The sequence below is a fragment of the Trichosurus vulpecula genome, chromosome 9, assembly GCF_011100635.1.
Source record: "Trichosurus vulpecula isolate mTriVul1 chromosome 9, mTriVul1.pri, whole genome shotgun sequence".
In the NCBI taxonomy this organism is placed as follows: Eukaryota; Metazoa; Chordata; class Mammalia; order Diprotodontia; family Phalangeridae; genus Trichosurus; species Trichosurus vulpecula.
Window position 1 is genome coordinate 148,595,374 of NC_050581.1, and position 15,295 is coordinate 148,610,668.

Below are 15,295 nucleotides of genomic sequence, written 5' to 3' on the forward strand. Positions count from 1 at the left end.
GAGTCTCTTCTCATTTTAAATCCTATGATCCTCAATGTGTGTGTGTGTGTGTGTGTGTGTGTGTAATATGTGTAATACTGATCCCCTATAACAAATCTATGGCATGTTAGATTGGATGACCTTCTAAGTGACCTTCTAATTCTGTGCCTATGATCTAATGATCCTAAGATCCAGGGTCCCACAGGCAGCTAGGATGCAAAACTAGGTCTTCTAGGTTTCAGTTCCAATTTTATTTCTTTTTTAAAAAAAATATCTTATTTTTTATCCACTTATTTATTGCTGTCATATGTTGTTTGTATTTATATATTAGTGTTAACAAATATCAGCTAGAATGAATACTTCTAAGACAGAAGAAGACTGTACATGAAACTGTGATTCTGTTATATATTGCTTGTTTCTCTTTTGAGAATGTTGTTCCATACTGCTTCATTGCTTTTCTCCCTTACACGATTGAAACTGCTTTTGAGGTTCACCAATAACATTCTAATCACCAAATGCATTGAATGATCTTTTCTTCATGAAGGATCCTCATCTTTGTAGATTCCTAGGATCCTAGCTCTAGAGCAAGAAGAGACCCCAGAGGCAAGTTTCCCTGACTTTTCTGCCATATAAAACATCCAACATGAAACTTTCAAAGCTGTCCTGCTGATCTGTGCTCCCTTCTACCACCCTTTCCAGTGTTCTTTCCATGGCGCTATGCAGTACCTACTTGCCTGTGATGTGTACTACTAATCCATCAAAGCTTCCCCAGAGACCTCGGGTAGATCAACAGCCCATCACCTTTCAGACTTCTAATGCCAACCACTGAAGGCACTGACTTACCTCAATCTCCCTCAGAAGCTCAGACTGGCCGCATGTTTCCAAGTCCTCCAGAGCTTCTCCAAAAACACGCCAAAAATTATCCTCATGAGCAGGCTCCGGGCCGTTGTGGCGGCCGGGGAATCTGTTGTAACGTAGGAACCAAAGATTGTCAGCGCTCGCTCTTCTCGGGGAGGACGGAAGCCAGAAAGCCTAGCTCGCGGGGACCGCCAGCAAAGCAGAGACTTGAGGAGTCTTCATATACAAAAGCAAACAACATGAACTTTTCATCAGGCAAGGGAGTCCCAAATACAAAACCTTCATGCATTTACTACCAGGGCAACCGGCCCCTTCAGAGGATGCCTGAAGTTGGTGTAGCAATGTCAAGTTCGAGAGGGAAAAAAAACGAAAATATGCCTGAAGGAACACTGGAGGTTTGGGAAGACGTTTTTTGGTGAAATAGAGAAGTGAAAAGGAAAAAAAATGATGCATTATGGGTGAACCAGGAGCTTCAGAGACTGGTTAGTACAAGGGCGGATGAGACAGGGCTGAGAGCTGAGACACAGAACACCTGAGAAGAGAGAGAAAAACACAGAGGATACAGACAGGGTGAGAAAAATGGTAACTACATAGTAGGTCTCCAGCGACTCAGTAACAGAAAGGATGTAATAGAAAATGGTGGCCTTTGACCAGACACACAAATTCTGAGTGTTTCAATAAAATGTATTCACAATGTGATTTAGACTCATAGAATGTCAAGGCTGGAAGAAGCCTTAGAACACAGGATGTCAGAGCTGAAAGGGGCCTTAGAACATAGAACATCAGAGCTGGAAGGGATCTTAGAACATAGAACATCAGAGCTGGAAGGGATCTTAGAACATAAAATGTCAGAGCTGGAAGGGGCCTTAGAACAGAGAATGTCAGGGCTGGAAGGGACCATAAAACATACAACATCAGAGCTTGAAGGGGCTTTAGAATATAAGTCAAAACTGGATGGGGCCTCAAAACACATACTGTTAGAGTTGGGAGGGAACCTAGAACATATGATATCAGGCCTAGAAGTAAACTTAGAGTACAGAAGAGTAGAACATGGAATGTTGGAGCTGGAAGGAACTTTAGAAACCATTTAGTCTAGCCTCTTCATTTTATAGATGACTAAATATGCATTTCCCCAGAAAGGAATAATGATTTGGCCAAAGTCATGTTTTTGGTGAAGTCAGGGCTAGGACCCAGGTTTCTTAATTCCTAGTCCACCTTTCTTTCTACTATACCTTGCAAATACACATGGAAATCTAACCATTGTCATTCAGACTGTCATAGAGTAAGACTGCTAGTTGGCTGTTGATCTTCGGGATATGCCACATGACAACACAGTCTACAAGGTGAATTGAAAAAAAGAGTTGAAGTTTAAAATGCCAGAAATATTCTTGAGAGTTTATAGTTTGAAAAATGGAGGATATGGCTGAAGACATGAAGACATTGGAGTCGTGAACTTGAAAATATGTGCTTCATGGTTCCATGATAATTATATCTGAGGTATCCATGAGTAGGATGAAGAGGATGACCACTGGAGGTCTACTTTGATGCCCAGAATAGAGACTAGTAATTTTAGTCCCTGGGACAAACAGTCCCAAATTTGCCTGGGACAAATATACCCAGGAATTAATTTTAAAAGAAAAACTCCTTTGAAGAGAGGGGACATCATCACATGGCAGAGAGATAGAGACCCAGAGACCTCAAGGGTAGAAAGCATGGCATACTATGAGTGAGATCAGGGATTAGCTCACCTTGGGTGTGGGCAGAGTATAATTGTCATGGGCAGCTTTCTGTTTTAACTGATTAATAGCACCTCCTGTGTTTGGCATCCTGTGGCAAAGTTCTTTTTGCCGCACCCTAGTTAAAACTCTGTTGAGGTATCTTATGGCAGGGAGTTCTCAATGGGACACAAACTCTGCCAGGCCCTACTGAGCTGGAATAGTTTTTAATATGAACTCAGCTTGGAACCAGCCTCCCTAAACTTAGTCCTATCACCAGAAAGTTAGCCTTCAGGTGGTGAATCACTCTGGCTATGCTTACTAATGAAGACTGACCCATACCCAGAATACGACTTACATTGGTGAACAAACATATCCTCATGCTGATGAAATCATGAGTCTTTTGGAGCACTGAAATATTCCTAAAGTTTTCCAGGGTAAAGTACATGTGTTTTGGGTTGTATGTTGTCTGAGATTCTGACTAGGAGGTGATAGCAAATATTTTAAACATTGGCTTTTTTAAGATACATGCTTCAATACTGTCATAAAAGACTGGTTACTAAAGTGTGTATCCATTCTATTGAAACACCCTGTGCATTTCTAATCCTATCTTCAGTCAGCAATAGTACATACCCATTGATTAAATTCCCGGGGAAGTTTTTTGCCTAAAGGTTGGACTGAGTTGTCCGCAAGGAGAGTGTGAAACCAGTCCTGGGGAAGCTTCCATGTGCCTTATTTTTAGTGTCCTTGTTATAAACACAAGTGCTCCTTTATTCACCCCTGGGTTGTGTGCACCAGGTTCATTTTTCTCTAGGGGCACCAAGGTTGAGAGGTAGAGTCTGGTGCTTTGAGGTCATGGACTCTATAGCCCTCTGAAATAGCTGGAGAAATATGAGGGACTCCTTGTAAGCCAAAGGTCTCATTCTTGAGAAGTTACCCATCAGGGCCCTATCCACCCCAATGGAAAAACAAACAAGCCAAATAAATAACAACTATGAGAAAGGAATTGCCTTCTGTGACCCATACATACTCCTGTAAGAAGCTGCTGAAGGAGCTTTCTTGGTTGAAGTGGCCACAGGGACTTATCTCTCCCTCTCTGGTGCTAAGCCCTGGGTCAAATTTCATTTCACTTTCAAAACACATAAGCTCTGCTCACACACATACTCTTTGTTCATTCTGAAAGTTGCCAGGAGCTAGTCCTTCCTTGGGGTAACAGCTGGGTCTCATCAGGTACCTAAAGGACACCAGAGGGTCCTGGCAACATCCATTCTTAAGTTTCTGGTCCCAGATTTCTGGAAGAGAAACAGCTTAGACCGGAGAAGCCAAAAATCAATCCCTTAGTGAAGGAACATCTGGTTTGTGTTTTGCTATGGCTTTCACACAGCTTTTGGGAGGCACTGGTCAGGACCCTGCAGTGATGTGAAGGTTAGCTTAAGCTAGTCATGGTGTCCTGGAGTCTTAATGGGCGCACATTTCTCCTCTCTTAAAGAGTGTGTGTAAGGGACACAGGGTGGGAGATTTAGGGGACACATAGACCCATCATCATCCTCATGGCTAAGGACCAGATTCTGGCTCATGGTAACTATGAAATAATTGCATTTGCAGTGTTTTACAAAGTTTATAAAGCATTTATCTCTTAATAAGGATGGTGGGGGTAAAGAAGGAAGAGAAAGGAGGGTGAGCAGTGCAAGTGTTCTGTAGAGAAGTGAAGCTTCTCAATTTTTTTTTTAGGTGATCACAGTCTAAGAATGTGCTGAAAGGGACCTTAGAACAGGGAATGTCAGAGCTGGGAAGGGCTTTAGAACATGGAATGTCAGAACTGGGAGAGGCCTTAGAACATAAAATGTCAGAGCTAGAAGAGGGCCTAGAACATGGAATGTCAGAGCTGGAAGGGGCTTTAAAACAGGGAATGTCAGAGCTGGGGGATGGGGCTTGGAATAGAGAGTGTCGAAGCTGGAGGGGCCTTAGAACATAAATGTCAGAGCTGGAAGAGGGCCTAGAACAGGGAATGTTAGAGCTGGGAGGGGCCTTAGAACAGGGAATGCCAGAGCTGGGAGGGGCCTTAGAACCCAAAATGTCAGAACCAGGAGGGGCCTTAGAGGGAGGAGTATCAGGGCTGGGAGGAGCCCAAGAGCTCATCTAGTCTAATTCTCTCCTGAAATATGAAATAATTAAGGTTCTGTTAGTACCAGCAGCCAATGGTTTGTCTATCTGTCCACCTCCCCAGGTTATCCCAATCATCACTGCCTTCTTAGCAAACAGTAATAGGTTTGAATGGCACAGTCATGGATGAAGGACAGCTGGGATTTCCTTTGGGGAGAGGTAGTCTGTCTCATTCTTTTCATCAGAAGTGGGCTCAGGGTCTTATTGGAATGAACAGTTCCCCTTCGTCAAAGAGCTCTAGGTAGAAAGCTAATGAGCAAGTGGGCTAAGAACTGTTCCCTGCTCCTAAGCAGAGCCCTAAGGTCCCAGACCACCGAAGGCGAGTCCCCAGGTTAACTGAATAGGCTTTTCTATAAATGGCAGCACATGTCCAAAGGACCTTACTGTTAACAGACAAGAATAAAAGGAGATGAAATGCCAGAGTGACAGGGTCCTGGGGCCGAGGTGAGGGTGGAAGGAAAGGAAAGGACCAGGAGGTGATCTGCCCTACAGGCCCCTTCCGCTCTCAAAACGGGAGGAGAGAGAGCCTTCCCACTGGAGGTCCTAGACTGAGCCAGTCTGATCTTGGCTCTCTCTGTTACTAATCTGTCATGATTTTTTGGGGGGCGGGGAACAGCTTTCTAATTCAGCCAAACTCAACAGCTGCACACGTCTACTTTCCTTAGAGCTGAGGTTCTTAACTTGGGGTCCATGAGCCTCTTTTTTTTTAAAGTTTCTTTCTTTAAAAATCAATTATTTTATTTATAATAGTTAATAGTTTTTTCATGTAAAGCATATTTTCATGATGAACTTCTTTTAAAAAATATTTCGACAACTGTATTTCAATATAATTGTTTCCTTTGTAATCTTATGTATTTTATTTTATGAATTTAAAAACATTATTTTGAGAAGGGATTTTTACTTCCTGCCCAACTGCCGAAGAGCAGCTAGGTGGTGCAGTGCATAGAGCTCTGGGCCTGGAGTTGGGGAGACTTGAATTCAATTGTGGTCTCACATACTTCCTAGCTGTGTGACCCTGGGCAAGTCACTTAACCTATTTGCCTCAGTTTCCTTATCTGTAAAATGGGGGTAATAATTGCACCTACCTTTCAGGGGCGGTAGTGAAGCTCAAATGAGATAATACTTACCAAGCACCTAACCTTAAATTGCCATAAAAGTGCTAATAGTAGCTAGCTAGCATTAATACAATGCTTTAATAATGAGAATGATAGCTAACACTTCTATAGCATTTGCCACGCGCCAGGCACTTATACTAAGCTCTTTACACACGTTATCTCATTCGATCTTCACAACAACCCTGGGAGGTAGGTGCTCCGATTATCACCACTTTACAGCTGAAGAAACTGAGGCAAATGTCATTAAGTGACTTGCCCAGGGTCACACAGCTAGGAAGTGTCTGAAGCAGGATTTAACTCAGGTCTTCCAGACTCCAGGTCCAGACCTCTACCCATTGCATATCTACCTGACTTTAATAATAGGTGTTAGTTATAATTAAAGGGCTTTCTGAAGCAAAATAAATGAATGCTGCTCTAGGGCAAAAAGAGTCAGGAATGATGGTTCATATCATGGAAGCTTTTTCTTCCTTCAGTCTGGGTCTATTCCCAGACTCTTAGGAGACCAGGAAAGCACCTAGCTTGATTTGTTCTAGTTTTCCAAGGACAGACCTAGCCTAGCTCTGAGACAGAGCATAACTGGGGTGGGCAGTGGGACCAAGTCCCCCCTTCCTCTGAGTCACAGGCAAAAGTGAGTGTGAGAGTGGGGATGGCTTAGTGCAAACCTATCCCTACTACTGGCAAAACTTCCTCATGACAGTGGATTGGCCTGCCAATGAGGATAGCGCTTCATTCCTAGGTTCTGCTGGAGGAATCTGCTGGGCTGATTGGGGAAAGGGGGATGTGCTACTTGACTGTGGAGGTCTAGACAGTCAAGCCCTTGGGAAGCAGGAAGGGAAAGGGAAAAGGGAGCAGAGCCAGCTGACGTCCTGGCGCCCAAGTGGCCGAGTTCTCTGATGGAGGCTTCATCCTATTCTACACAGAGGAGTGTGGGGCTTCAAGTTGGATGGGACCTTTGCTTTCTAACAGGACAAAAGGAAACCTGTGTTCTCCCTCTTCGCCCCACCCTCCCTCTGTCCTTCTAAGCAGGCTCAAGAGAGTAAACGTTGATTTTCACCCTCCCGCTGTCTCATCCCCTACAGACCTAGTGGGCTTGTCCCATTCATCCTCAGGGAAGCTCCCGTCCGGGTAGGGGTAGCTGGTCTTTCTGGGCTCCCCAGGAGGGGGGCTGCTCTTCACCCTACTGGGCCGCCACTCCTGGGGGTGCAGGCTGATTCCTGCAGCTGGAGGTACGTACGTGCCTGTGGACAGAGCAGAGAAAGGAAAGGCCAACAGCTCACAGGGCCTCTGAGATGGGGGAGTCAGAGAACCCCAGGAAACCATCTTTCTTTTTTTATCACCTACCTTCTCCTCCCTATCCTCCACCTCCTACCAGACTGGCCCCAGGAAACACTAGACCTGCTCCCAATTTGAGGCCTTTCTCCTTGTCATTTCACAATTCACCCACACACTCTGCTGTGTTTCTTCTACTGGGCCACTCATCTTGGGTGCCTTCCCTGACCACCCCAGCCTACAGGAATCTAGCCTTCTGTGAATTTCCTGCAGTACTTAAATTGACACCACGTGACTTAGCACTTGAGTACAGGTAAAGCATTCAATCATTGTTTCATGTAATAATAATGAAAAAGTGTGCCTATACAGCATTATGGTTTACAAAATGCACCTGTGTGCCTACTGTTCTTCACATATAGCCCTCCATCTTTTGTAGCTGTCTCTGACTTCCCTGTCTCTGATTCTTAGAGATATATGTATATGTATATGTATGTGTGTATATGTATATGTATTTGCATGTGTATGTGTATACGTATGCGTATGTATATGTGTATGTGTATGTGTATATGTATGTGTGTATATGTGTATGTGTATGTGTGTATGTGCATGTAAATGTATATGTATGTGTAAATATGTATGTGCATGCATATCTGTATATGTGTATGTGCATGCATGTGCATATGTCTATGTATGTGCATGTATATGTGCGTGTATGTGTATATGTATGTGCATGTATATGTGCATATGTGTATGTATGTGCATGTGTGTATATGTATATGTGTATGTGCGTATATGTATATGCATGTGTGTATGTGTATGTGTATTGTGTATGTGTAAACGTATGTTTACACATGTACGTGTGTACATGTAAACGTATATGTAGGTGTATATGTGTATGTATATGTATATGCACATGTATGTATGTGTATATGTGTGTATGTATATGTGTATGTATGTGCATATGTGTATATGTATGTGTATGTATGTGTGTATGTATGTGTATGTGTATGTATATGTAAATGTATATGTATGTGTGTATATGTATATGTGTATGTGTATATGTATGTGCATGCATATGTCTATGTGTGTATGTGTATGTGTATATGTATTTGCATGTATATGTGTATGTGCATATGTATGCGTATGTGCAGGTATGTGTGCATGTGTATATGTATGTGCAGGTATGTGTGCATGTACATGCATGCATGTGTATGTGTGTATATGTGTGTGCATATGCATGTGCATGTATGTGTGTATGTGGGTGTGTGTATATGTATGTGTATGTGTATCTGTATGTATGTATATGTGTATATGTATGTGCATGTGTATGTGTGTATGTGTATGTGCATATGTATATGTGTATGTGTATCTATATGCATGTATATGTATGTGTGTATGTATATGTATGTGTGTATGTGTATACATGTGTATATGTATGTGTGTATGTGCATATGCATGCATGTGTGTATGCGTGTGCATATGTATATGTGTATGTGTATCTATATGTATGTGTATGTGTATGTGTGTATGCGTATGTATGGGTATGGGTATATGTATGTGCATGCGCATGTATATGTGTATGTGTATATTTCTGTGCATGTATATGTGTATGTGTGTATGTGTATGTATATGTATGTGCATGTGCATGTATATGTATGTGTGTACATGTGTATGCGTATGTGCATATGTGTATATGTGTATGTATATGTATGTGCATGTATATGTGTATGTATGTGTATGTGTGTATGTGTATATTTTTGTGCATGTATAGGTGTATGTGTGTACATGTATGTATGTGCATGTGCATGTATATGTATGTGTATTGCACGCATGTGTATGTGTATGTACATGTGTATGTGTATATGTGTATGTATATGTATGTGTGTATATGTATTTGCATGTGTATGTGTATATGTATGTGTATGCATATGTGTATCTATATGTATGTATATGTATGTGTGTATGCATGTGTATATGTGTATGTGTATGTGCATGTATATGTGTATGTGTATATATGTGTATGTGTATGTATGTGTATGTGTGTGTATATATGTGTGTATGTGTATATGCGTGTGTGCATGTATATGTATGTATATGTATGTGTGTATGCATGTGTATGTGTATATGTATGTGCATGTATATGTGTATGTGTGTATGTGTATATGTATGTGTATGTGTATATGCATGTATATGTATGTGTATGCTAAATACATGTATATAGTGTGTGCATATAGATCCACAGATACACAATATATGCACAATGTATATGTTCCATATAATATATAGGCTACATATATCCACACTATATAGGCAATATGTGTGTATACACACACACACACACACACATATATATATATACATACATATACATATACATATGTGTGTGTGTGTGTGCGCGCGCGTGCACGCGTGTATTCGGTCTCCTCCATTTGTGCCTGGCACACAGTGGTGGCTTAATAATAGCTTGTTTGTCAATTACTTTCCTAGCAATAACTGTTTTTTTTTTTGAAAACACAAACACATTTATGGGTGGTATTGTCAATACACAGAATAAGGTCTACAAAGAGCATAGAACTTAGAGGGAAACATTAATCAGTCTGTAACTTTTAAAAATGAGACATATCTGCAGACCAATTGTGCAATAATTCTTTAAGGTAGGCCCTGTGCTATTATCTTCACTTTCAAACAAGGAGAGTGAGGCAGCTGTTTGTTGGGGAGCACATCTCCATCAAGTCACACAACAGGCCATAATCTGAACTTTGGTCTTCTGATTTATGTGGGCTAGCCTTGTCTCCCCAACTAGAATTCTTCGATTCGATTCAATATAAATTCACCAAGCATTTAATATGTGTAATAGAGCACTGGGTTAGATTCTAGGATAGAAATGAATCAACTGCTGCCCCTCAAGAAGCTTATATTCTAATTGAGGTGTGAGTGTGTGCATGTGTTTGGGGGCGGGGAGGAGATGTAACGCACCCATAGATAAACAAAAATAAAATGCAAATAGGCAGCTAGGTCCTGATTAGTATGAATAATAAAACCTATGAAGTGGTCACATTTTTTGAATTTTCATTACAAATTTCTATTGGGCTGGAATGAATTACCCTATTTTACATTAATTATACTGTAACTAGTGCAAATTAGAAGAATGCCACCACTTCATTATTCACACTGGGGTGAATAATTGGGGTCCCCTGTAATTTCAAGAGGGAAAGAGAAGGGCTTCATGGATGGGCAGCTAGGAGGTGCAGTGGATAGAGTGCAGGACCTGGAATAGAAAGACTCATCTTTTTGAGTTTGAACCTGGCCTCAGACACTTACTAGCTGTGTGACCCTGAGCGAGTCACTTAACCCCGTTTGCCTCAGTTTCCTCATCTGTAAAATGAGCTGGAGAAGGAAATGGCAAACCACTCCAATATCTTTGCCAAGAAAAACCTAGATGGGGTCAGGAAGAGTCAGACATGACTGAAATGACTCAGCAACAAAAACAAGGGGCTTCATGGAGTAGGTGGTACCTGAGTTGAGTTTTAAAGGAAAATTCTTAAGAGACAGAGGTGAAGGAGCACATTGCAGACATGGCTCAGGGAATGGCTAGTAGGGCAATTGTACTAAAGAATTCACAAAGGGAGGGAGTATGAAGTTAGTTTGGAAAGGCAGGTAGGACCCAAGTTGTGGAGGGCTTTAAGTGGCCATCCTGAGGGTTGTATCTTAGCGGTCATAAGGAACTGGTGATAATTTTGCAGAAGCAAGTGCCATGGTTAGATCTGAGTCCTGGGAAGAGTATTTTGGTAGCACTGTGGATTACCAATCAGAGAGTGGTGGCCTGGAAGCTAGAAGACCAATGAGGAGGCTACAGCAATATGCCCGGCAGGATGTCTCAAGGGCCTGAATTAGGGCAGTGATCATGAGTGTGGGGGAAGGGAATGGATGTACAAGTCAGAATCAGTAGGACTTGGTAACTGACTGAGTGTAGGGGGTGTGAGGGAGGGAGGAGTCTAGGATGACTCTCAGATTGGGAACCTGAGTAGCTGGAAGGGTAGAGGGACCTTGAAAAGGTAGGGGAGTTTGCAGCAACAGTGACATATAGATGGGAAGACAATGGCTTCTGTTTTGGACATGCTGAATCTGAGATACCAATGGGACATCCGAGCGGAGATGCTGAGCAGGCAGCTAATGATATGGGACAGCTCCAGAGAGAAATTAAGGCAGGAGCTACAGATTTGAGAGTCATTCACTTAGAGATGACAGTGAACCCCAAGAGCTGATGAGATAATCATAGAGAAAGTATAGACAAAGAAGAGAAAGGACCTGGGAAAAACAGCCTTGAAGACCACCTACACCTGATGGACAAGAGAGGAATGCTGATCCACAGAAAAGTTTGAGAAGGCATGGTCCAAGAAGTGGGAAAACCAGGAGAGAACAGCATCATGCATGCCAGGGAAGTGGAGAATACCCAGGAGGAAAGGGTGGCCAGTAATGTCAAGAGCTGCACAGAGCTCAGGTAGAATGAGGACTGAGAAGATGTCACTGAATTTATCTGTTAAGGGATTGCTGGTAACCTTAAGGAGAAAAAATGTCTTCAGAACGGAAATTTGGGAAGTCAGATTTCAAGGAGAGATAGAGTGAGGAAATGGAGTTAACAAGTATGGATGCCTCTTTCCAAGTTTGATTGTGAAAGGAAGACGAGGTGGAGTTCAATAGACTGAAGGGATAGCAGGGTCCAGTGCAGGATGGAGAAGATCTCTGTGTCTGTGGGCAGAAGGAAAGAAACAATGGATACAAATATAGAGATCAAGAAGATATGCTGCCAGAGGAGATGGAAGGGTGGGATCAAGGGCACAAGCATGGGGAGACGGCTTGCATAAACATGGAAAGAGAGGGATGTGGAGAGATCTAGGAAGAAGGGAAGTTAGTTATCACTGGTGGTACTGTGTCTGGGGATGGTTCCAGGTCTGAGGAAGTCAGGTGGTCTAGTGAATGGAGTGCTGGACCTGGAGTCGGGAAGACCTAAGTATGAATCCTGTCTCAGACACTCTTAGCTATTAGAAGTCATTTAATTTCTCTGAGCTTTCCATTTTTTCATCTATGAAATGAGTGAGTTGGACTCAATGGTCTTTAAGGTACCTTCCTGCTTTCAATCTAGGATCCTCTGAGCCACAATGAAATGGTAGGATGAAGGAGGATTAGAGGGGTATGGTGAGGTAGATAGGAATGAAAGTATGGGGAGAGGTATGGATAGGAGAGAGGAGAGGAGGGAGTGAAAAACAGAGTCTAGAACATTACAGCTAGATGAGCCTTTTGCACAAAGAACAAGAGAATGGAATAGAACTTAGATCATAGAATCACAGCACCATGCCACCTGGAAGGGATAGAGAGATGATATAGCTTAATCTGCCCCATTTTGCAGATGACAAAAGTAAAGGCCAGAGAAGGGAAGATACTTGCACAATGAGTGAGTAGCCATATTTGGACTAGAACCCAAGTTCCAAAGGTTGGCTTTCCATGGTACCACACTGCCTCCTGGAGGAACCCCTCCTTCAGGGAGATGAGAGGAAAGGGAATCTATTCCCTGGCAGGGTTTCCTCTACAGACAAAAGGAAATTATAGCCCCTGGGAACAGACCAGGAAGGAGACAATCCTCTGAAGGGGGCCTGGAAAATGCCTGGAAAGCAGTGAGAACCAGGGAGGTGGCGACATTCCCTCAAAGAAACCACAGAGGGGCTATTTGCAGAGCTGTCTGCAGAGGAAATCAGCCAACTCCCTCGGCCTAGGCTGAGCCTCCTCAGAGCCCCCCATTTCAGAGAAATCTCTGCAGCTCTTCCCAGAATAAAAAAAAAAACCAGAGGAAAGCATCATACACACTGCCATGTCTTCTCTGCAGAGCGACAGGAAGAGATCAGGCAGCATTTGATTACAAGCTCTCGACCTTCCTGGGAAAGGCTAAGCTAATAGCCCAGTGGTAGAAATGCCTGTGGACAATGCCATTCTTTGAAAATGTCAAGGTCTCCTTTCTGTTCCCTCCCTGCCTGGGGCCTAGGCAGCCTCTCCAATGTTTCAAAGGTTAAGGAGTCCATCAGACACTCGGGAAGGGGGCCAGGCGCCCTGAAACCAGATGGGATCAGTACCAGGCCTGGGAGGAAGGCCAAACCACTTTTCTCAGTCTTCCTCCTTAGAAGGAGAAATCCACAGAGGCTCTTAGGGTCGCGGGAGGAGGGGTCTTGCAACTGGCAGGGGTGGAGGTTAGAAGGGTTTGGGGGGGGCGTGGAATGCATGCACTTCTCTCCAAGATCCGAAACTCAGTTGAATCAGGGGTTGACAGGAAAGAAAGGTGGTCTAGGGATAATAATGATTATTATGCTTTATGCATGCATTTCTATCTGTGTTCTAACTTAGCTGGAGGGGGTTGAGAAGAAAGGGATATCAGCTAGGACTACAGTGGTCTAGGAATAATACACTACTTGTTATTGTGATGCACACATTTCTGAGTGTTCAAACTCAGTGGGAGGGGGTTGAGAGCAGAAGAAGATCAGGGAGGATTACAGTGGTCTGGGGAGAATGATGATGAAGATCATTATTATTAATTAACAGTACGGGTCTCCCCTCTGACACATACTGGATGAACCTGGACAAATCTCATAGCCTCCCGGTGCTATGACAGGGGTTCTGAATCTGGTGACCATAGACAAAGGGTCAGTAGATCACTAGCAAGGGTGATCTATAAACTTGGATAGGAAAAATATTCCATCTTTATTTTTTACTAGCCTCTAACTGAGATTTAGCATTTCACATATTTAATTTTGTACATTAAAAATATTATTCTGAGGAATCCCTAGGCTTCCTCAGATGGCCAAAGGGATCCACGAGCCCCGCCTCCCCAACCAAAGGCTCAGAACCCCTGCTCTAAGACCTGAAGTTGCATTGAGGGTGACGACCTATATGAGTAGAAGGAGGTCCCCCCAAATCCTAAGTCTCGCTCCCCCAACCTGCTCATTTTATACATGAGGAGCTGGGGCTCGGAGAAGAGCAATGAATTAATGACTTGCCCACGGTCACATATCCATTGGTCATTGACCCAGTCGATGGGCTTCTCTGAAGTGTTTCCTAGGTAAGTATCAGGTATGGTGCTGTAAGGGCTGGAGAAACAACAAAGGGCAGAGCCAGCTCCTGCCCTCTAGGGGCTCACTTTTTAGTAGGGAGTCAGTGGCCTGATTTCACAGGTGAGGAATCCTCTGAGGTCCAGGGAGTTTGGGGGATTTGTCCGAGGTCACAAAAGCAGCAATGACTGGAGCTGAGGCTTGACCCCCATGTCCTTTGACTCCAAATCCAAACCAGCCTTCTTCTCTTATATCACACTGCATCAGGATATATGTTTTTGAAGGTAACTAGCAGTTCCTGAGGTGGCTCAGTGGATAGAGCACTGGGCCTGGAAACAGGAAGACCTGAATTCAAATCTGATGCCTTAGACAGTAGCTGTGTGACCTTGGGCAAGTCACTTCACCCTGTTTGCCTCAGTTTCTTCATCTGTAAAATGAGTTGGAGAAGGAAATGGCAAAACCACTCCAGGATCTTTGCCAAGAAAACCCCAAATGGGGTCATGGACAGTCAGACAAGACTGAACAACAACAAAGCAGTCCCTGAAAAGTCTAGGAATTCAGAAGATCATAGGTTTAGAATTGAAAGGGGTATTAGAGGCATTAGAGTCCAATCCCTTCATTTTACAGAGGAGGAAAAAGGGACTCAGAGAGGATCAATTCAACAATTATTAAGCACCTACTGTGTATGCATTGTGCTAAACTTTGGTCGAGTGACACCTACCAAGTGTCTGAGGTAGGATTAGAACCCAAGTCTTCCTGAGGCCAAGGGCAGTGTTCTATGTACCATAATCTAGGAAGATAATTTACTAAGGGGAAGAGAGATCCCGATCAGACTCCAGGGAGAAAATGTCCCCAAGAAGAAATCATGGATCTCTGGTTGTAATAAACAAGAACAAAACCAAAACACCTCGACACTTGCACGGTTATTTCATAGCTCTCAGAAGTCTTTCCTATCCTTCATTTTATTTGAACCTTGCAGCTCTGGGAAGCAGACATCATCACCTTCATTTGACGGCCAGAAAAGGGGAGGTGACTTGACCAAGGTGACCCAATCATGGCGCAGCTGGGATTTGAACCCAGGTCAGGGCTCTTTCCTCTACGC

The 15,295-nt window shown here is 43.3% G+C and overlaps 1 protein-coding gene across 1 annotated transcript in view; it reads right to left on the reverse strand.

Annotated features, from left to right (window-relative positions):
* The window catches only part of GRIP2 (glutamate receptor interacting protein 2), a 406,943-nt gene that overhangs the window by 13,702 nt on the left and 377,946 nt on the right, over positions 1–15,295 (reverse strand). Inside the window, exons 20-21 of the mRNA XM_036738758.1 lie at positions 6,912–7,068; positions 823–943 (exon numbers count right to left, since the gene is read on the reverse strand). Of these exons, the coding sequence (XP_036594653.1) occupies positions 823–943; positions 6,912–7,068 (278 nt within the window). The remainder of the gene's footprint in view (positions 1–822; positions 944–6,911; positions 7,069–15,295) is intronic.